At 30.4% G+C, this 23,438-nt stretch overlaps 2 protein-coding genes across 3 annotated transcripts in view; both read left to right on the forward strand.

Annotated features, from left to right (window-relative positions):
- Positions 1 to 1,998: 1,998 nt before the first annotated feature.
- Positions 1,999 to 23,438, forward strand: part of LOC114327034 (E3 ubiquitin-protein ligase RNF180) — a 42,624-nt gene continuing 21,184 nt past the window's right edge. The window contains exon 1 of one of the 2 annotated variants that reach the window (XM_028275533.2): positions 1,999 to 2,207. In XM_028275533.2, coding sequence (XP_028131334.2) covers positions 2,011 to 2,207 — 197 coding nt within the window. In that variant the 5' untranslated portion in view covers positions 1,999 to 2,010. Of the gene's footprint in view, positions 2,208 to 8,317; positions 8,563 to 23,438 lie in introns of those variants that run through there. The other variant, XM_050662905.1, reaches the window with a different exon arrangement.
- On the forward strand, positions 9,638 to 19,905 carry LOC126892940 (uncharacterized protein K02A2.6-like). The gene is made up of 2 exons (XM_050662882.1): positions 9,638 to 18,782; positions 19,725 to 19,905. Exon 1 carries the CDS (start codon positions 10,023 to 10,025, stop codon positions 14,208 to 14,210), a length of 4,188 nt encoding a protein of 1,395 aa, XP_050518839.1. The 5' UTR covers positions 9,638 to 10,022; the 3' UTR covers positions 14,211 to 18,782; positions 19,725 to 19,905.

Here is a 23,438-nt window from a genome sequence, read left to right on the forward strand (position 1 = left end):
TTAGTCACATTTTTAAATCATTTTTAAACAAAATTCATGTAAGGTTCAATTTCCGCCCCCACCGTACTTATACCCAAATATTTTATTTCTTTTTATTATAACCATAAGATAGCTTAATTATTCTTCTTTTAGGTTAAATTTGTAAAATTTCATTTGATCCATTAGTTAAAGAATTACATTAAAATAACTCAACCGTGCACTTCGCCGTACGCTAGTTTACAGTACGCCAATGTTTGTGAGAAGGGTGACTTTAGCGTTAAAAATACAAAATTATAAAAGATACAGATTTAATTTTAGAAAATTCTTTATATAAGGTTTTTTTTGTAAAATTTTCTGAATTTTTCAATGGTCAAGTCAGTATTGTTCTAAAATTTATATTTTCGGAGTTATTTAAAAAAACATCAAAGTTCGTAGTTCATTTGTTTAATAAAAAATGAAGCACCCACTTCTCGAGTAGAACTTTTTGATAATATGTTGTTTATTAAACATTTCTTAACGAAATTACAAAAAGTTTTATCTTGTTTGATTTTTTCCGAAGTGAAAATCTATAAAGGAAGTGAAACAAAATTCATTTATTAAAGTGTGTAAAGGTATTTTATTTTCCTTAGATAAGCGCTTTCGACAAAATTTTGTCGATTTCCGAAGTTCAAATTGAAACGCCAAAATAAACATATTCGAGACAAATTGTGGTTAATAAAAATAGTAAATAATTCGAATATTCCATAACAAAATAGGTTCAGAACATTTATCTCTCTAGAACTTATCTCATTTTTTTTGTTTATAATAAAATAGGTGATAAAATAGGAGATAATAGTAGGTAATCAAAGTGTATATAGATTTATATACAGAGTGTCTCAAAAGTAGTGGAACGGTCGCATATTTCGCGAACTAAACATCGGATCGAAAAACTGAAAAATACGTGTTCAATCATTTTCAAAAATCTATCCAATGACACCAAACACTAACCCCCACTACACCCCCTGGCGGTGGGGTGGGGGGTAACTTTAAAATATCAAATGGAAACCCCTAGTTTTTCTTGCAGATTTGGATTGGTTACGTAAAAGTAAGTAACTTTTATTCAAGACATTTTTTCGAACTGTGGATAGATGGCGCTACAATTGGGAAAAACGATTTATCCTGATACCATAGGTAAATTATAGAAACGGTCTAATATCTCGAGAAATACACTTCCAAATGAGAAACGAAAAAAAAAAGATTTTTAATACTTTTCGAAAACCTATCGAATAACACTAAACATGACCCTCCAACCCACCCCCTGGAGGTGGGGTGGGGGGTAACATTAAAATCTTAAATAGCAACCTCCACTTTTTATTACAGATTCGGATTCGTCATGAAAACTGAGCAACATTTATTCGAAACATTTTTTAGAATTGTTGATAGATGGCGCTTTAATTGGAAAAATACGATTTATTAGCGCCATCTATCAGCAATTTTAAAAAATGTTTCGACTAAATGTTATTTAATTTTTCATGACGAATTCGAATCTGCAATAAAAAGTGGGGGTTGCTATTTAAGATTTTAAATTTACCCCCACCCCATCTCCAGCGGGTGGGTTAGAAGGTCATGTTTGGTGTTTATCGATAGGTTTTCGAAAAATATTAAAAACCTGTTTTTTGGTTTCTCATTTGGACGTGTATTTCTCGAGATATTAGACCGTTTCTATAATTTACCTATAATATCAGGATAAATCGTTTTTTCCAATTGTAGCGCCATCTATCCACAGGTCGAAAAAATGTCTTGGATAAAAGTTGCCTACTTTTACGTAACGAATCCAAATCTGCAAGAAAAACTAGGGGTTTACATTTGAGATTTTTAAGTTACCCCCCACCCCACCTCCAGGGGGTGTAGTGGTGGTTGGTGTTTGGTGTCATTGGATAGATTTTTGAAAATGATTGAACACGTATTTTTCAGTTTTTCGATCCGATGTTTAGTTCGCGAAATATTCGACCGTTCCACTACTTTTGGGACACCCTATATATTTTTTGTAATATGTGTCGATTTTGTAAAACTAAAACTAAAAATCAAATTTTGACTGGATTCCATGTCCGCGTACCACAATCTCGTAAGGCCGATAGTTTAATGAGTGATCCCGACAAAAATAAACGTTTTGACGATGATAAAATAAAAGATGATGAAAAGGATAATGAAGAAGGAAGAAAAAATGATGAAATAAAACTAAAAAACAGGTAAAATTTACATAATCATATATATTTTTTGATGATCATTCAGTTTTTTGACAACTGTTCACATTAGCTGTGAAATGCAGTTTTAGTTAAAAAAATAACATTTTTAAATAACGCGTCGATGTTGCGTAGGTATATAAAAATAAAAATTTGTATGTAAAACAATATTACTTGTTTCATTAGCTTAAAAATAAATGATTACCGGAAGTAATCAAATAAAGAGAGCAACAGTTAGTCGTTCTCAAACAATTAGGTATGTTTGAAAATAAAAATTACAATGAAACGTACAAACAAAGACTAAAAGTTTGAATATTATGAAAAACCATTTTCAAACACAACAAAAATACGCTAATGTCATTGAATAAAATAAAACGTCAAAATTCTTTCTTCATCTTTATTTGTGAGCCACATGTTCTCAGTTGCGTATGTAAGTACTGGTCTTATTGTAACTATGCGTGTCTTATTCTTGTTATAGAAATCCATACTACTCTAACTCAAAACTCAAAACAACTGTCGTTTGCTTGAAGGGGTCAGTATCACAAATAGGGTATAGTCCGTTCTTTAACGGTAAAATATTGCAAAACCTCTAAATTTTAAAGAACCGCTTGTATTGACATGAATGGCATACACATAGCTAACAAGTCAAAGAAAAAAAGTGATATTGTGCCGATATGTGCTTTTGCCCTGGGGGTGGTTTTCACCCCCTCTTGGGGGTGAAAAAATATTCGTCCAAAGAAAGTCAGGAAATGGATAAACTGGCTAATTTTAAGTAACTTTTGTTCTATAGAGTTTTTTCACTAAGTTAATACTTTTCGAGTTATTTGGCAGTGAATATGTTCATTTTTTCAACAAAATAACCACGCTTTTAGACGGTTTTTCGCAAATAACTCAAATAGTAAGTATTTTGTCGAAAAAACATTCTTAACAAACATATAGCCTGTAAAAAATTATAAAAAATGGTGTATACATCACGTCTCTACACCTAGTAGAAGCAGAGTTATAGCTAATGAAAAATAGGTTCATATTCGTCAAATTCCAAATGAAATACTTTAACGTGAAATAACCAAAAATTAAGCACATTTCGGGGAAAACTCATTACAACTTATTTAAAGTGTTTAAAAAAGCTTCATTGTTGTTTTATAAAAAAAATTTCTAGCATCAAAATTAAACAAGTTACGCTCAAAATAAAGTTAGCCCCTTTTGGTTTTGGTAAAAAATTGAGAAAATCACCCCCTAATTACTATCTTAAATGAACTTAATCGTTACTACTTCACAAGTTTCTTGACTCGTGTATATATTGTTTATATGACCTGTAAGTTTCATCGGTGCAAAGTCCTTACTATTGAAAGGGCTGTAGTTAAAAGGGGTTGAACGAGTCACTGTTCACGAATGTATGCAAATTTATAAACACCAAATCTTAATGAATTTTTGTCTAACAGAAAAACAAAAAAATACATGATATTCAGAAAAGCAAATCTGACCTTTTCGTGTTTTTCGAGATTTTTGGTATCTCTAACAATTTTTAAGTTATTTTGAAAAAAAGCATATTTTTCAAAATTTAAATTTTTAAAAATTTTACTTTGAAACCAAATTTTTTTAAAAATAAGCACTTTGAATCGATGAAACTTACAGATCAATAAACACAACATAAGTAAAATAATTTGTGGAGCGGTAACGATTAATTTCATTTAATTTGCTAATTAGGGGTTGGTCTTCCCGATCTTTTTTTGCAAAAACAAAAGGGACCAACTTTATTTTGAGTGTAACTTGCCTTAGTTTAATGCTAGAAACTTTTTGTAAAAACAGAAATAAAGTTTAAACACTTTAAAAAAGTTATAATGCGTTTTCCCAAAAAGTGCTTAATTTTTTCGATATTTCACGTCGAAATATTCTATTTGAAATTTGGTGAATATGAATCTATTTTTCATTGGCTATAACTCTAGTTCTACGAGATCCAGAGACCTAACGCGTACACCATTTTTTTTTACTTTTTTAATGGCTATATTTTTGCTAAGAACTTTTTTTCGACAAAATACTTACTTTTTGAGTTATTTGGAAAAACCGTCTAAAAATGTGGTTATTTTGTTGAAAAATGAACATATTCACTTGCAAATAACTCGAAAAGTGTTGACTTGGCGAAAAAGCTCTATAGAACAAAAGTTACTTAAAATTAGTTAGTTTACCCATTTCCGGACTTATTTTGGACATATATTTTTTCACCCCCAAGAAGGGGTGAAAGTCACCCCCAGGGCAAAAGCACACATCGGCACAATATCACTTTTTTTCTTTGACATGTAAGCTATACGCATGCCAAATTTCATGTCAATCCAAGCGGTTCTTTAAAATTTAGAGCAAAAACCGTGAAAGAATGGACTATGTAGTACTTTTTTGCTTATTTTCTTGAACTAGTATTAGTACGGGAGCTAGCATCAAATTTGACCGGAGCATTTTGGCATGGCTGTTTTTTTATACAGTGCTCTTCAGATAAAACTATCCACCTTAAATAACTTTTGAACCACTAATTAAAAAAAAAGAATGTGTGTGTACTTTGTACGCACGTACGAAGTTATACTTCTATTATAATATAATTTCAACGAAATAAATATACAGTCGACTCGCGTTAATTCAAACCTGCGATAATTCGAACCTCTCTAAAATTCAAAGTTATCACGAGGTCCCTACAAAATCTCTTTATATTTCGAACTAAATCAATACATTTTTATGCACTTGGTAATTCGAACGAAAAAAATCATTGCTATATAACAAAACGACGCGTTAATTCGAACTCATCGGCGTCCAGCACTCGACAATTCAAAGTTGCAGAGAGAAAGATGCGGAAAGATTGTAGTAAATACAGTTTTCTGTACTTTTTCTTCTGTACTTTTTTTTTCTGTACCTGCTTCGAAAAATCCTGTTTCTTAAAAGAAGATCAGGAAAATCTTCCAATACTTATGGATGATGAAGAACCAGCAATAGAACCATTAGTTGACATCAACGGTGTGAGTTTTTCTGACTTTGTTCAAGTAGATGGAGATATTGCTGTCTCAGGTTCACTAACCGATGGCGAAATTTTATCTGCGACAGATACGAATGAAAAAAGTAACGATGAAGATGAGTACGATACATAAGAACCTTTGGCAGAGGTGTCAGTTAAGGAAGCAAGATCCTCATTCGATACCTTACAAACCTTCTGTCTACAAAACGAAAGTGATGAAAAGCATTTCCGGTACTTTTTTTCTCTTAAAAAAATTATTGAGCACTCGGAGCAGCAGCAATGTGCTTTGAAGCAAACCAGTATTAATACAGTTCTTTCGAAAGATTGATTAATTCACATTATGAATACATACATACATGTATGTACACGAATGTACCTCTAAACTTTTGTCATCGTTATAGAATAGCAGTTAATAAATAATAATTGATCAACACTTAATAATTCGAAGATTTATTTATTTTCTCTCACAAATTTCGCACCATGTGATATTTCAAACACTCAAAAATTCGTAATATTTTAAGAGTCCCTCGAGTTTCGAATTAAGGAGAGTCGACTGTACCTACTTAACAGTTACAATACAAAAAATTAACAATAATTACCAAAAATGAACCAAAACTTAACAATACCAAATATTAAAAAAAAGAAGAAAAAAGTATGAATCGTCCGGGATTTGAACCCGCAATCTCGCGATTTTTTGATCTCTGGTCCAATGCTCTACCAACAAGGCCATCAAGCCGCATGCTACTTACCTTTCAGATATACATCACGGTGACAAGTGAAATATAAAAATAGATGTTTTATTATTTTACGCCCAAGGAAGACAAATCCAAAGACACAAAATTATAATAAAAAACCTTTTAAACCACCTTTTTCAAATTGCGCAAGTTGTATTATTAATATTAATGTTAATAAATGAAATATAAATATTTTGACGTTTCACAATTTGACAATTTACTTTTAACTACAGTGCCTTAAAAATTTTAAAGCACTAGTGCCTTAAAGTAGCATTTTTAACGCTCCTACGGAGTCCTAAAAATTGCATTTTTAACACGTTTGTAGAAAAATATATTTAAAAACACTAATATATTTTTTCCACACCTTTTCTGGACTGATACATACATAAATTAAAACATTTTGAAGTATAACTTCAAAAATATAATATGAAAACTATTTAAAAAGGCAGTATAACTATTAACTAACCTTTGTTGTTTCTCTTCCCACAAATTTTAAAACGCAACAACCATACATAACCAAACCGTCAACCGTCCAAACCACAGCTGCGCTACAGCTGCCATATTGGATAATTTTTGACATGTCATTTGAACATCCAATCAGAACAAAGTTATAATGCGCATGCGCCCGGATCGTAGGTTTTAACATATAAAAATTCACCGTCATATCGCGCGTAAAGAAGTATAACTTCAAAAACACAAAAACACGTCAAATGAAAATTGAAGGGGGAGACTGTATGCCATATTTAAGCTTGCCGGGAAAGGTACCCTTACCTCTTACCCCTGGTATCATCCCTTATTTTTTTTTAATTACTACACCTTTTTTATTTCATATTTGGATTCTTCTCTTTTGTACTGATTTCAAAAATGTATAACACTTGAGATGCTTAAAGTGAATAGTTTATGAGAAAAATAAATACAAAAGCAAGAAAACTGGATTGAATAAAAATTATTTTTTTAGCAATTTTATAACATTTAGAGTGAACATTTCACTACCAAAAATTTTAACAATAATTATTCAAAAACTTTAACAATAATTATTCAAGCTTTAAAAAGTGCTTTTGAATAATTATTGTTTGATATTATATTATATTATATTATATTATATTATATTATATTATATTATATTATATTATATTATATTATATTATATTATATTATATTATATTATATTATATTATATTATATTATATTATATTATATTATATTATATTATATTATATTATATTATATTATATTATATTATATTATATTATATTATATTATATTATATTATTGATAAATAATTCTAAATGTTTGTACAATATGTGTATTATTGTAATAAAATTATTAAAAAAATTATTTTTTTCAATCCAGTTTTGTTGCTTTTGTATTTTTTTCTCATAAAGTAATCTTTTTAAGCATCAAGTGTTATACATTTTTGAAATCAGCACAAAGAGGAGAATTCAAATATAAAATAGAAAAGGGGGTAGTAATTAAAAAAAATAAAGGGATGATACGGGGGTGAGAGGGTGCCTTTTCCGGCAAGCTTAAATATGGCATAATGTCTCCCCCTTCAAGTATTATTTGACGTGTTTTTCAGTTTTTTCTTCTCCCCCTTCAAGTATTATTTGACGTGTGTTTCAGTTTTTTCTAAAAATCAGTGGTTCAAAAGTTATTTAAGGCATTGATTAATAACTACACAGGGTAGTTTTTAATCAATGTTTAAGGTGGATAGTTTTATCTGAAGAGCACTGTATAGTATGTTGTTCCAAAGCTTAATAACAAATAATGTAACAGCTGGCCCAAAACCGGGGCATAAAATGAAAAAAGACCAGGAAAATTAATAATAAAAATAATTATACTTTTATAAAAAAATAACTTTTTATAATACCACGTTTTTATTATTTATAGGACGCAATATAAAAAAGTAATATAAGAACAAATATTTTTCAACTCATAATGACAATTTTAAAAACAAAGGGATTTCCGATGCCGTGAATGGAACCCGAACCATTGGGTGAAAGCCAGGTACATCCTAGCGACTAGACTATATGGATGTGATGCTGTGATGCATGAAGATAAATATTTGACATATACGTTGTAGGGTTTTCTTGCATCTACTTTCATATTACTTTCTCGTGCCTAAAAGCCCCGGAGTCGCGCCAACTGACAGATATTTTCGTTATCAAACAAATACTAACCACCAAAATAAATTCATAGAATCCGTGCCAAAATCACCGTAAAATTTGACACTACCTCCCAGACTATATGTTTATCTCATGCCACCATCATGCTTATCTTATGGATCAAAAATTATATTATTTCGATCCTTGTTTATGGTTAATCGTTTTTAGATAATAAAATTTTATTTATTTATTTATTTATATTCCATATATACACATAGGTGTATAAAATATTTTTTGATTGTACCGTATTTGTTTTTGATTTAAAATTAACAGTAAATATGTTTCGATTATTTAAAACGGAAAAAGAATACCCGTGGAAAGAAAACAACTGTAGTGATAGTAGAAGTGATTTAACAGAAAGTAATGGCAAGAAGAAAAGTGATAAGGACAATGATAAGAAAAAAGATGACGAGAAAGAAAACGAAGAGGAAAGAAAAAAAGATGAAAACCATCAAAAATAAGAGGTACAGAGGTACAATATATAATTTGTATATTTATTTATGCAGTGCTAGTCAAAAGTCCGGTCCCCACCTTTTATCTTTTGAACGGTTATACTTATAATAAAGATTGTGAGTATTGACCCTTTTTTTCATACACTATATTTTTAAGATTTTACTTATCGTTTTGAGTTATGTTGACAGCTAATATTAAAAAAAGTTATTTATACCGCTAACGCGGCTTTGGGATTATAGCAGGGTAGTCTGCTATATCTAGGGCCTACGGTATACAAGGAAGGTAACAGGGCCAGTGCTACGCTTCAAACGCCTATTATTACCCTTGGTTTTACCCAAGGTACTCATTTTATACAGGCTGAGTCGACCTGGGGCCTATAGAAAATCTTTTTAAATGTCAGTTGTTCTTGCCGGCGCTGGGATTTGAACCCCGGCCTACCAGCAAGCGAGTCAAGCATACTACCGCCTGATCTACACCGGCCCTACAATTTTTTATTAGTATAATACTTACTTAAAAATTAAATTCTGCATTAAATAAATAAAATAAAATAAAATAAAAAATAAATAAATAAAATAAAATAAATAAAATAAAATAAAATTTTAAATAAATAATTTTAAATAAAATTTTAACATACTACCGCCTGATCTACACCGGCCCTACAGTTTTTTTAATAGTATAATACTTACTTAAAAATTAAATTGTGCATTAAATAAATAAAATAAAATAAAATAAAATAAATAATTTAAATAAATAAATAAAATAAATAAATAAAATAAAATAAAATTCTACATTAAATAAAACACTTAAATAAATAATTAAGGAGCCTAAACATAAAATTTCGGGCCAACGCTTTTTAAATGCATTATTTTTTTTCAAATCCTGAGAAAACTAATAGATAGTTTTGAAAAATTTACACGCAAAATCAAAGATTACATTATTACCAAGGGTCAAAAGTCCCTGAAAACTTCTATAGGTAATGTTTATTTTAATAAGTTATAGGGATGAAAAGGACGACAAAATTGACTGTAATTTTTAATTTCAAATATCTCTTTCAAAAGAACTTTTTGTTTATTTTAAGAAACTTTCGGCCTGTTATGTAGTGTTAAGTTGTAAACTGACCTTTATATTTGTAAACCTGCCTTAACATTAGTGACATGGTGTGAAGTGTGAAGTGAAGATGGCAACGCAGATGGACAATTGACAGAGAGGTCGAGGGGGCTCTTCAGATATAATCCGAATGTAATAAATGAGTTTGTATTCAATAAATACTAAATAAGAAACTGTCGTCAATTCTATAATTCTAACAATAAGCCCACAAGAAGAACATAACATGGTGTCAGAAGTAAAAAGTTAAGTAAAATATCGAAGAGTCGTTACAAGAGTCAAAAGAAAAAGTCGTAACATAACCTAACAACACGTGGCCAGTGTTAAGAAATTTAATAAAAAGCAGTCAAAGAGAAAAAGATTAACCATGGCAGAACAAGATGCAGCAGAGCAGAACCAACCTGTCCTTGTAAAAATAAAAAGTAACATAGTAGGCAATGAAATTCAACCTTTGTCGATGGATGGAAATTTAGCTTTCAACTGGGAACAATGGTGCATGAATTTTAAAATATTTTTGAGGGCTACAGGTTTAGAGGAAGAAAATGATGCGAGAAAGGTAGCTCTATTATTACATTACATTGGTATAGAGGCAAGAAATATTTATAAGTCATTTGAGGTTAACATGGATACAGTAACATTTAAAGAAGTAGTAGAAAAATTTGAAAAATATTGTAACCCGAAGAAGAATTTAACAGTAGAAAGACATTATTTTCTTACTAGAGTACAGAAAGATGGTGAAACCATTGAAGATTTCATGACAAGTTTAAAAAATTTGAGTTTAACATGTGAATTAGGAGATTTGAAAGAAAGTTTGGTATGTGACATGTTCATTATTGGTTTAAATCCTAAACACCACTCAATTAAGCAAAAACTATTGCAAGAAGCAGATCTGAAGACAGAAAAGGTATTACAAATTGCTCAAAATATAATAACAACTCAAATGCAAGTACAGCAGTTAAATAAAAATTCAGAAGCAGTGGTATACAAAGTCGAGAAGAATAAAGATGATCCAGGTCCAAATGATTACCAAAATAACGGTTACAAGAGTCACAATTCAAATCGTCCGAGGTATAGGAATGAAGTCCCAGGTCCAAGTTGGAGAAATGATAATCAACAGTATAACGTAGATGGTACAAACAATCAAAGTCAGGTAACGAGTCAGAACTTTAATTTTAGATCAAGAAATAATTTATATGCAAATCAGGATAGGAATAATGAAAATAACCAAGTGGTAAGAAAGGTTTGTCAAAGATGTGGTGAAAACCATAGAAATAAATGTCCAGCACTAGTAGCTATTTGTTATTTTTGTAATAAACAAGGTCATTATGCAAGATGTTGTTTAACTAAAAGAGTAAATAATATAAATTTAAGAGAAAATACAGAACAACCATCTAATAATGGAAATGATTCATCTTTTGTTATTAAAACAATTAGTCAGAACAGTATTAATCAGAATTGGTCAATTGTAGTCAGAATCAATAAAATAAATGTATTATGTTATTTAGATACAGGTGCACAAGCTAATGTTATGTCAATAAAAAATTTTAATGAGGTTAATGTAGAAAAGTTAGAACTAGTACCTACATGTATAAATTTAAAGTCTTTTTCAAACGATGTGATACCTGTAGCAGGAAAAGTAAATTTGTTATGTGAAATTGAGAATAGGTTAGAAAGTATTGAGTTCATTGTTGTGAATTTGGAGTGTCAAACAATTTTGGGTCTAGATACTTGTCAAAAGTTAAAATTAATTAAAAGAGTTAGTCTAGTAAGTCATGAGTCTATCATAGAGAAAAATAAAGAAGTTTTTACTGGTCTAGGTTGTCTACCTAATATATGTCACTTAGAAGTTGATAAAAATATTAAACCTATAATAGAACCGCCAAGAAGAATACCTTTTTCTTTACATGATAAATTAAAAGAAGAATTAAACAGAATGTTGTCTACGAGGGTTATAGAAAAAGTCAATGAAGCGAGTGAATGGGTAAATTCAATAGTCTTAGTCGAAAAAAATAATAAAAGTTTGAGAGTTTGTCTGGATCCTCGTAATTTAAACAAGGCTTTAAAAAGATGTCATTATCCCATACCAACATTTAATGAGATTAGGTCAAAATTAGCAAAAGCAAAATATTTTTCAACGTTAGATGCACAATCAGGGTTTTGGATGATACAATTAGATTTAGAGAGTTCTAAGCTATGCACATTTAATACACCCTTTGGAAGGTTTAGATTTACAAGATTACCTTATGGTATAAGCTGCGCTCCTGAGATTTTTCATAAAGTAATGAATGAAATAGTCGGAGACATACAAGGAGTCTGTTTGTATATAGATGATATTCTAATTTATAGTGAAACTTTGGAAGGTCACAATAAAATACTAGAACTAGTACTAGAGAGGGCAAAACAATTCAATTTAAGATTCAATATGGATAAATGTAAATTTCTATTGTCAGATATTAAATATTTGGGTCACATTTTTAATGCAGAAGGCATATATCCAGATTCTAGTAAGGTGAGTGCAATTTGTCAAATGGCTATTCCTAACTGTGTAGCTGATATTAGAAGATTTTTGGGAATGATTAATTATTTAGGTGAGTACATAGATAATTTAGCAGAGCGTACAAAGAATTTAAGGTTGTTATTGAAAAAAAATATTAGTTTTCATTGGACAGAAGAGCATGGAAGAGAATTTGAGTCGCTTAAAGAAACTATTAGTCAAACGCCTGTACTAGCATATTTTGATAACAATCTACCTTTAACATTATCAGTTGATAGTTCAAAGTTTGCAGTTGGTGCAGTAATTTTACAAAACAAAAAACCTATAGCATATGCATCTAAATCTTTGTCACAGTCTCAGTCAAATTACGCACAAATAGAGAAAGAGTTGTATGCAATCCAGTTCGGATGTACTAGATTTAAACAATATATATATGGTAGAAAAGTACAAGTTGAAACAGATCACAAACCATTAGTCAGTCTTTTTAAGAAACCATTATCTGAGGTTCCAGCACGTTTGCAAAGGATGATGCTAAACTTACAGCTTTATGATTTGGAAGTTAGTTATACTCCAGGAAAATTTCTTTTCATCGCAGATACATTAAGTAGGGCACCAGTAGAAGGTCCAGATAATACTGATAGTGGAGATGAAGAGTTACGTATACATGGAAGTCTATTAGTTAACAATTTAGCTGTGTCTTCAAAGAAATTAATGGAAATACAGGCAGCAACCAAAACTGATGGAGTTTTACAATCATTAATAACATATTATAATGAAGGTTGGCCAAGTTCTAAAAATAAACTGGAAACAGAAATTAAACCATATTACAATTTTAGTCATGAAATACATGTTGTAGATGGTCTAGTCTTCAAAGGAAACCAAATAGTAATTCCTGAGTCATTGCGTCAAGTCATATTAGAAATAATTCATGAAGGTCATTTAGGATATGAAAAATGTGTTCGACAAGCACGTACAGTGGTTTTTTGGCCAGGCATGACAATGGATATAAAGAATAAAGTTGAACAGTGTCCAGCATGTATTAAATATCATAAATCAAATAGTCCAGAACAACTATTACTACATGAAATACCAACTTTGCCTTGGCAGAAAATTGGTGTCGATTTTTTTTATTATAGTAAAGTCACATATATATTATTAGTAGACTACTATTCCAAATACTTTGAAATAGCACCTTTAAATAATACTTCAGCAAAAGAGGTAATTAGTACAATGAAGTCTATATTTGCGAGACATGGAATACCATTGATCTTAATGTCTGATAATGGTCCTCCATTCTCATCAAAAGAATTTCAGTCATTTTTAGCAGATTGGGATATTTCTTATCAAAGTTCTAGTCCTTATTATCCAAAAAGTAATGGTTTGATAGAAAGAACAGTTCAGACTGTAAAGAATATTTTTAACAAGTGTATAGAGTCAGGCTCTGATCCTTATCAGGGAATATTGCAATACAGAAATACGACATTAGAATGTGGTTATTCTCCAGCTCAGTTATTAATGTCACGTAATTTAAGAATGAAATTACCAGTTAGTGAAAATATACTCATACCAAAAACAATAGATAGAGATGAATATAGCAAATTCATGAAGGAAAAAGAAAGGAAAGTGAAAGAATATCACGATCGGTCAGCAAGAAATCTACCAAATCTGTTTGTTGGGGAAAATGTATTTTATAAAAAGGTTCCATCATCACCGTGGTTACCTGCTACTGTGATAGAAATAGGTCCTTTTCCAAGATCATATGTCGTCAGAACACCTGAAGGTGTACATTATCGTAGGAACAGACAACACATATTAAAGCCTGCCAGTACAATTAGTAGACATGATAGTGAAGTGTTAGTTAAGCATGAAAATAGTACAGCAGCTAGTTCCACTTTGCATGAGATTCCAAATATGAACAACAATACAACAATTTCAACTCAAAGTTATAACAATTCGAATGTTAACGTAGATAGGACACACAGACAAAATGTAAATAATCAATTTTGTACCAGGAGTGGTCGAATAGTAAATAGACCAAAAAGGTTTTCATTTTCAGAATAGTAATGTGGCAATGTAATATTGCAAGTATATTTTTTAATTTGAATGGATAGGTTAGTTTTTTTTGTTAAAAAAAAAAGGGGCATGTTATGTAGTGTTAAGTTGTAAACTGACCTTTATATTTGTAAACCTGCCTTAACATTAGTGACATGGTGTGAAGTGTGAAGTGAAGATGGCAACGCAGATGGACAATTGACAGAGAGGTCGAGGGGGCTCTTCAGATATAATCCGAATGTAATAAATGAGTTTGTATTCAATAAATACTAAATAAGAAACTGTCGTCAATTCTATAATTCTAACAATAAGCCCACAAGAAGAACATAACACGGCCCTCGCATATACTGTAACTTTTAGCGACAAGGAATCTGTAGAATAAACAGTTAGTATTGTAGCTAGTATTTTGACCATATACATATCAAGAGCAGACAAGGCATACTGAGTAGTGATGTAGATTATAGTTACTTTCGAGTAATCGTTACAAATCGTTACTTTTGAATAAAGTAATCATTTACAGTATTCGTTACTTTGATTACTTTTGTTACTTTTGTATTTGAGTACCGGTAATCATATGGCGAATCGCATTTCTCAGTACATATTTTGTATTAGTAGGATAATTTGATTAGTATGATTACTATTGTACCTATTTGAGTACCGGTAATCATATCGAGAATTGCATTTCTCAGTATTTCGTATAAGATCCGATATAACAACGACCTTCACCGATCTATTTAATGGATAGAAATTAAATGATATGACTTACCTATCCGCCGTGTGCAAGTACTTGGAGGGGATACGAGAAACGATCGTGCGCGAATAGCGGAGAAATCTTGCAACTTTCTTAAATAATTCATTATCCATTGAAATTGTCAAATTGACGTAGGTATATTTCATATCTACTGTCAACGAAGAAGAAAAATTATATGTTGCTCCACAATATTGATATGATATGCAACTATTATATAAAAGTAAATTTAATTAATTGTATTTTGCGTGTAGTAGTGCATTTTAATAATTAAATTTATTTACTACATACAATTGTTTACCTTTTAATAACATAACCTTAATATTACTTTTTCTTCTTATAATTTTTTTGGGCTATGGCCTTGACAATTGTCCAGTAACCAGGACCAATATGATTGGCCAACAAAATTAAAAGTGCGAAAAATGTTGCCGAGCTATGAAACCAGGTGTCGCTTTTCCGAACTTACACGGTCCCAATACAGGGTGTCCCGAAAAGATTGGTCATAAATTACAACATACATTCTGAGGTCAAAAATAGTTCGATTGAACCTAACTTACCTTAGTACAAATGTGCTCATAAAAAAAGTTACAGCCCTTTGAAGTTACAAAATTAAAATCGATTTTTTTCAATATATTAAAAACTATTAGAGATTTTTTATTGAAAATGGACATGGGGTATTCTTATGACAGGAACATCTTAAAACAAAATTGTAGTGAACTTTGTCCAACCCATAAAAATTTTATGGGGGTTTTGTTCCCCTAAATCCCCCCAAACTTTTGTGTACGTTCAAATTAATTCATTATTGTGGTACCATTAGTCTTTTATTACCATTAGTTTCTAAAACTTTTTTGCCTCTTAGTATTTTTTAGATAAGCCAGTTTTTATCGGGATGCTCTTTTTTAATATGTTTACATAAAAATTTTATGGGGGTTTTGTTTTTTTAAACCCCCAAATGTTTGTGTACGTTTCAATTAAACTATCCCTAACAACACACAACATTCCAGGAATGTACTACCAAAGTTCTATCAATATTTGAATGTCCTGGACATTTAGGGAACATTCGGTGAACATCTGTTTAAATTATTCCTGGAATGTTACCATAAGACATTCTGTGAACATACTACCAATGTTCCTATATTTTAAGTTGCGAAATAATACATACGTGTAAGAGATACAACATTACTTATAACATACCAGACAAACTAAGTGACATTTTAGGCCTACAGTGCAATAATATGTCTTTAAAGAGTTTCCCAAGATTATAAACATACAAATGTAATAAAAATTATTGTTCGCGAATATTCAATTTGGAATGCGATTTTGTTAATAAAAAAAATACTTATAACTTATGCAAAACCCAAGAGAGGCATTTATATTTATTTCTTTTGCGTTCATTTTCAAATTCGCCGTGCATATATTTTTGTGCATGGCGCTTGAGAGGGCATCACGTGACTAAAAACGACCAACCAACGACCTCGCTTCGGCCATCTTGGCATCTTCATCTTGGCGACCTTGCCTTGCCGTGGATTGTTTTTAGTTGTTTGTATTATTTGTGCTTTTTAAGAATATTTTTTTAATTCGGATACTTTTATAATAGCTTTAATAGTATTATTAACATAGTGCATAAAATGGTGTCCTGTTTTTAACGCAGTTGGAGTAGCAGAAACAAATGTAGATAAAAAAATCTGCAGGAATAACCTTTCAATTATGACAGAAGCTCATAACAAATGACTGTGAATGAAAAGCCCATAGATATATAATACTCTAGATTGCGCCTTACGATCTTAAAATGGGTGACGGTTGCGACAGAGATAAATGAGCCTATTTGGTCGGTAGTCTCTTTCTAATTCAAGGGGAGTATCGACGACGTCACTATCCTACTCTGTCCTCGAGTATTTTAGATGGTTTGACAGTTCGAGCGGATGGCGACGAGAATTGGTCGTTTGTTTTCGGACGTGGATAATCCTGGTTCGAATCCCATACCAATCTTTACTTTTTTTATTTTTTATTTAATCAATATTGCGTTTATTAGATATTATTACATCTCTAAAGTAAATCTATGCAAAGAAATATAATAACAAATAAGAAAAACTGTGTAGGTACCTATAAATTTTTAAAAATATAAAAGCCAATGTTATTTTTTTAATAAGTTAATTGTAGAATAGTATAAAATAAAGTAATTGTTAAAAATATTCGTACAAAATTACCAATAATTAATATCAATAACATAATGTACCATCGATTTATTAATTGAATCGGTCATTTCAAAAACAACATGAGTCACATATTCCTAATTTTACAGAAGAGCAAAGAAAACTATGTAACTATATAAGTAGTCGAAAGATGGATGAAATGGATGACATCAAAATTCAGAGTTATATTGTAGTTTTGTTCCTAATGTTTTTACTGGACTGGTGTCGTTTTTGCACACAACGTTTATCTTAAAGGAGTCTATTCCTCTCAAAAAGTTAGTTTCTGAAAATTATGGACTTTGCTGTTTTTGAAATGACCGATTCAATTATAAGTAATTAGACATTATTTTTATTCATGAAACTATTGTTACAATTTTTTAAAAAAGTAGAAGCAAAACAAACATTCACATCATTCGAATAAGGACGAATTTATATTAATAACGAATCACTTTTATTTTACTATGCAGTTCACAAATTATGTATTCCAATATTAACTTACTATACATACATTTATTATCTGCTAGATTTACACTTAGGTCCATTTTTCAGATGTAAAAATATCTAATAAACGCAATATTGATTAAATAAAAATAAAAAAAGTAAAGTTGGTATGGGATTCGAACCACGATTATCCACGTCCGAAGACCAAAGACCATTTCCCGTCACCACCCGCTCCAACTGTCAACACATATTACTCGATAAAGTGGGATATTCACGTCGTCGATATTCCCCTTAAATTAAAAAGAGACTACCGACCAAATAGGCTCATTTATCTCTGTCGCAACCGTCACCCATTTTAAGATCGCAGGGCGCAATCTAGAGTATTATATATCTATGGAAAAGCCCTATTAAAAGGTTAGTATGCAAATATGTAAACGAAAGTATGCCCTGTATTTCAGAAAATAAATTAATACTATTAATACCCTAATAATACTATTCATAAAAAATCTTTTAAGTAACGTAGATATAACAAAGTGAATAAAAGGCATAAATCAGAAGAATTATTATTTTATTTTATAAGTTAATAATTGGTCATATCCATTTATTATTTTAATAATAATTGTGAATAAGCCACAAACTTCGCTTATTCCTAACTAAAATAGTAAATAGAGATAGGTAATAACAAAAGGATTTGTAAAACTAAAATAATTCTTTTTGCGTTTTTGCTAGTGTATGCGTTTATAAATAGGATGGTAGACCACACACTATAATATGCAGTACCAACTAATGAATACACAGAATATTATAGTCGATTTGCTAAACTCAGTCTCAGTACTAATTACTGTAATTTTGGCAAAATTGGCCAAAAACAAAAAAAATTACCTACTAAAATCACTAGCCAGTTGTGTCGGGGAATCGACTATACTAATAAACAATTTCTAAGCTGTTTTATAATAATTTTGTGAGTTCATTAATCATATTTTTTATTTAAAACTAAAATTTGTTAATAATGCTTAGTAATGCATATATTTTGTATTTTTAGCTTTCCAGAAGATCCTGCGAAGAAGACATGAAGTATAGATCAGATTTGTTAATAGAGGAGTATGTTCAAAACACTTTTTAGAAAAAGATATTGACAGAACTTCACTTTCATCTGTTCGTTTGAGAGACTGTGCTGTTCCAATAGCTTATGTCACACAGGTATATGCATAACCTAATTAATAATACAGTCCGTACAATATAGATACTGTTGTAATTCATTATCTACATCGGAGATCTAAGTTGACATTGTTGCCCAACTACAAAAAATTTTTGAATTCATTTTAAGTCAAATATATCACATAATTATTGCGAAGTAGATTATACAACAAAACAGATTAATATTCAATGTAAATAAATAAAAACATCAGAAATCGAAAACAAGAATTAAGGTATAATCTTATGTTACAGTTATTAAGGTACCAAGGGTATTATAGGGATATACGTTGACCGAAAGCGTTATTATTATAATACCTGTGGTGCCTTCAACGTTTAATGCCCGACTAAATTATTCTTTATATGCGAAAAATTTGAATGAATTTTGAATTGATTAGTTTTTAAATAAGTACATTTACCAGTAACAGTAGTAACGTAATTGTGGTAACCATAGTTTTACTTAGGTTGATATTTGTCAACTTGACAGTATCTAAGTCGTTATTTAAATTTAATGCCCAAGGGCGTTATATCGTACTTAACAGACTTCGAAATGTCATTATTTGTCAAATAATGTACCAGTAGGACATTAAAGTAAATAATAAAAACAATAAATATAATGAATACTAAATACTTATTTGTTTGTGAAGAATCTATTTCTTTGTGGCTTTTTTGTAATTAATTATTCTAATGGGGAAATAAGCCACAATTTACTTGAAAAAATAATTTTATTAAGGTTTCTACTTCCACATCGGATGTCGTTGTCAAAATACAAAATGTTCATTATTATTATTTTATTTATTAAATATTATTTATTATTTATTTAAATATTATTTAATATTTATTTTTTTATTATTATTATTTATGCATATTATTACCTGTAAATAATATTTCTTCTGATTGTTAATTGTAAAGGATAGAAAAATTACCTTTTATTTTATTTTCTTTTAGAATCAGCTGAGAGAAGTGGTCTACAAAAAACCAGAAAGGAAACGGAATATGTGGCTACGAAAAGCAAAAGAAAGGTTTACAAAGCAAATGTGACACATTTTTTTATAATATTTAAGAATGTCAGCAAATTACATTAAAAAATGTATGTAAAGATTTTTTGCAATAAAAATGTTTATATTTATCAAGGATGTATTATTTGGTATGGCCATATATCGTCAGTGATGTGACAGTACCTCCTATCTGTTTTTTTCAAGAGATTTGTAAGATAGACTAAAAACTTGTTTCGGCCACCTCCTGTTTTCATATATTTTTTGACTTGTTTTGCAGTAAATTCAACTATCTATTTACTACAAAAAAAGTCAGAATACGTACGAAACCAGAAAGTGACCTTAAAAAATGTTTTTCGTCTCCTGCAAACCTCATGAAAAAACATATAGGAGGTATTGTCACATTACTGACGATATATTTCAGTGAATGTCTAAAAAATATACTGTGAATGTTCAAAGAACGTTCGTAGACATTCATGGAATGTTCTAACAAGACATTCAGTCTAAAAATATACTGTGAATGTCCAAAGAACATTCATGGAATGTTCCAACAAGACATTCAGTCTAAAAAATAGACTGTGAATGTCCAAAGAACATTCGTAGACATTCATGGAATGTTCCAACAGAACATTCTAAGAATATTTAAAATGCTGACACAGCACTTTCCTGGTACTTTCCAGGGACATTCGTGTGCATTTGGGGACATTCCAGGAATGTTTTCAATGTCCTGTGTGTACATTCTAGGAACATTCATGGAATGTTTTGTGTTATTAGGGATTATTGTAGTACCATTACGTAAACACAGTGTTTTTAAAACTTTTTTGCCTCTTATTCTTTTTTTGATGTCACCTTTTATCGGGATGTGGCTTCTTTTTCAAAATATACCTAATAATGTAAATTATACATAAATTTTCAGATTATTAACAGCTCTCTATAATCGTACTTAACCATATACAAATATGTGGTAGATTCGACAAACATTCAAAATATCTCAATAAACACTGGCTTATCGAAAAATTACTAAGAGGCAAAAAAGTTTTAAAAATATCGTGTTCACCTAATAGTGCAACAATAGTAATTTGATTGGAACGTACACAAAAGCTTGGGGGGGGGGGGGTTTAAGGGTTTAAGGGAACAAAACCCCCATAAAATTTTTATGGGGTGCACAATTTTCTCACTTTAATTTTTTTTAAGATGTTTCTGCCATAAAAATTCCACATATCCATTTTCAATAAAAAATCTCTAAGAGTTTTCGATATATGAAAAAAAATCGATTTTCAGTTTGTAACTTCAAAGGGCTGTAACTTTTTTTGTGTGCTCTATTGTATATAGGTAAGTGAGGTTTAATCAACCTATTTTCGACCCCAGAATCTGTGGTATAATTTATGACCAATCTTTTCGGGACACCCTGTATATTACATTGTAATCTATTATGTTAAAAATTATTAACGACGTTCTACACCTTCGGCAAAGAATTAAGGATTTGCATGAAATTTTAGTATGTTATAGTTTACTTCAAAAAACTAAGACTTGATTTTTTTAAAATTGTTTTACCGTGCCGTTTAATTACTATTAAGGGTCAAAATTAAGTTTTAACATGGGCTCTTATGGGAATTCTTAAAAAGTTAATAACTTTTGACTCAAATTTACGATTTTTAATTATTTGTGCTTAAATTAAAGGTTTTTTTTGTAAGGAATAACATATTAAAAAATGAGGATTGTTTACCGTACCATTTATTTTTAATTTATTTATTATAATTAATACCGTAATTTATTCCGTAATTTCCGTAATTTATTATAATTTATTTTTATAAAGTATTCAATACTGAAACATACGATTTAAGTATTCTGCTATAAATGCATTGTTACCAAATTTCGCTTACATATAAGTTTCCCCCTTTCCTCTGAGAGGCATGCCCCGCAACGAAGGTGTAGAACGTCGTTAAAAACAAGGGGTGCCCGACATAATTTTGTCCAGACTAATTAATAATTAATGAATTTTTTTTATAAATTCTACTAATTTTTTGGCCCGGGCAGATATTAGCAGATATTAGACCAAGGGATTTAGGAAAAAATAAATGATTTTTAGGGAAATAGTGAAACAGATAAAAGTTTTAAATATGCATCCAAAAGTACATAAACATTCATCCATGATTAAATTGAAGAGCATAGGACTCAATGAGTCTCCCTGTCTTATTCCGCTGCCTATAAGTATCTATAGATTCTGTAAGTTATCCATCTATTCTGACTTCCATTTTGTTGTTATAGTACCTAGAGTTTTTCAATAGTTTTTATGATATCTAAGGAAATTCTCTATTATACAGAAGATGGATTACATCTGTGAGTCTTAACTCTACTCTGTCAAATGCTTTCTTCAAGTCAATCAGACATAGAAATGCTGGTCTATTATACTCTAGTGATTTCTAAGTAATTTGCTTTATAACGAATATTGCATCGTTACACGATCTTCCGGCAGTACGAAAACCCTGTTGTTCATCTGCTAAACTTATCCTCTGCATTAGGTCTTGTAAAAATTTAGTTGTAAGTTTTAGGGTAGTATTTAACAAGTTGATAACTCTGTAGTTTTCTGGCTGCTTTTATCTCCTTTTTGAATAGTAGAATTAGTTCGCCCGTTCTCCATTCTTCCGGTATTTTATTGTGTTTTATGATTTTGTTAATTGTTCTGTCATTGTTGCTCCACAATATCAGTAATCTCGAGTAATATGTTTGCATCAATTAAGTGCCAAAAACAAACCCTCGAAACTCTAGATGACGTACCTTAGCAGTAACCCTGAGCACCCAGGTGCTTAGGAGGTCGGTTCTGATTGCATATTCGTGTTCAGTGACTCCAAATACCACGAAATAAGAAGATCTGGCCCTGAATATATTGATTTTAACATGTTTATGCATTTTTCGATGCATTTTATACAGTTTAAAATGTACACATTTTTGTATTGTAGACTTTTTTCCAGACGTCATCCTAATACTAAATACAATGCAAAAAGTTGCAAGTCTCTAGGTACCTACTATATTTAAAAATAGATTTATTCCTGTGTTTTTAGTGTTAAATGCCCTGGTCTAAAAAAAAACAATGCCATGCCTACATGTAAAATTAAAGTTGATGATCACAGTCTAGAAATATTATCATTTCTACATTTTTTCCGGTCAATCTAAGCTAGGTATTTTTTTCTAGGCCTGATAAGAATAGTGTGTATTTATTATTAAAATGTGTTGCATTTTTATTTTTAAAGGAACAAACATCTGTGAAATATCTATCTCGACAAATCGTATATGATCGTATAGACATCTGTTTCTGGGTGCATGCTTTGTTAAATGATTTACCTCCCTCTATTTCAGCTAGTTCTCAGCGCCCTGTAATCCTGTAAATCTCTTCATAGCCTTCGCCCTTCATAGATAAAATTTTAGTTAACTGTACTGATACCGAACACTCGTGGAATACCGGTCCGATTCCGATATCAACCGATTGTAGATACAATACTCAAATAGGTACTCGCTCTGATACGATTGGTACGAAGTAACGAAGTAATCAGAGTAATCAAAGTAACGATTTGCCTCTTCGTATATATTTGTAAGTAACGAGTACTTTGTAACGAATAGTTACTTTTTCAACATCACTAATACTGAGTAAAATTTTCAAAGATCTCAA

The sequence above is a fragment of the Diabrotica virgifera genome, chromosome 1 (assembly GCF_917563875.1).
Source record: "Diabrotica virgifera virgifera chromosome 1, PGI_DIABVI_V3a".
Classification (NCBI taxonomy): domain Eukaryota; kingdom Metazoa; phylum Arthropoda; class Insecta; order Coleoptera; family Chrysomelidae; genus Diabrotica; species Diabrotica virgifera.

Excerpts from the sequence above, each read along its gene's own strand:
- LOC126892940 (XM_050662882.1), top strand. The coding sequence starts at position 10,023 with ATGGCAGAACAAGATGCAGCAGAGCAGAACCAACCTGTCCTTGTAAAA.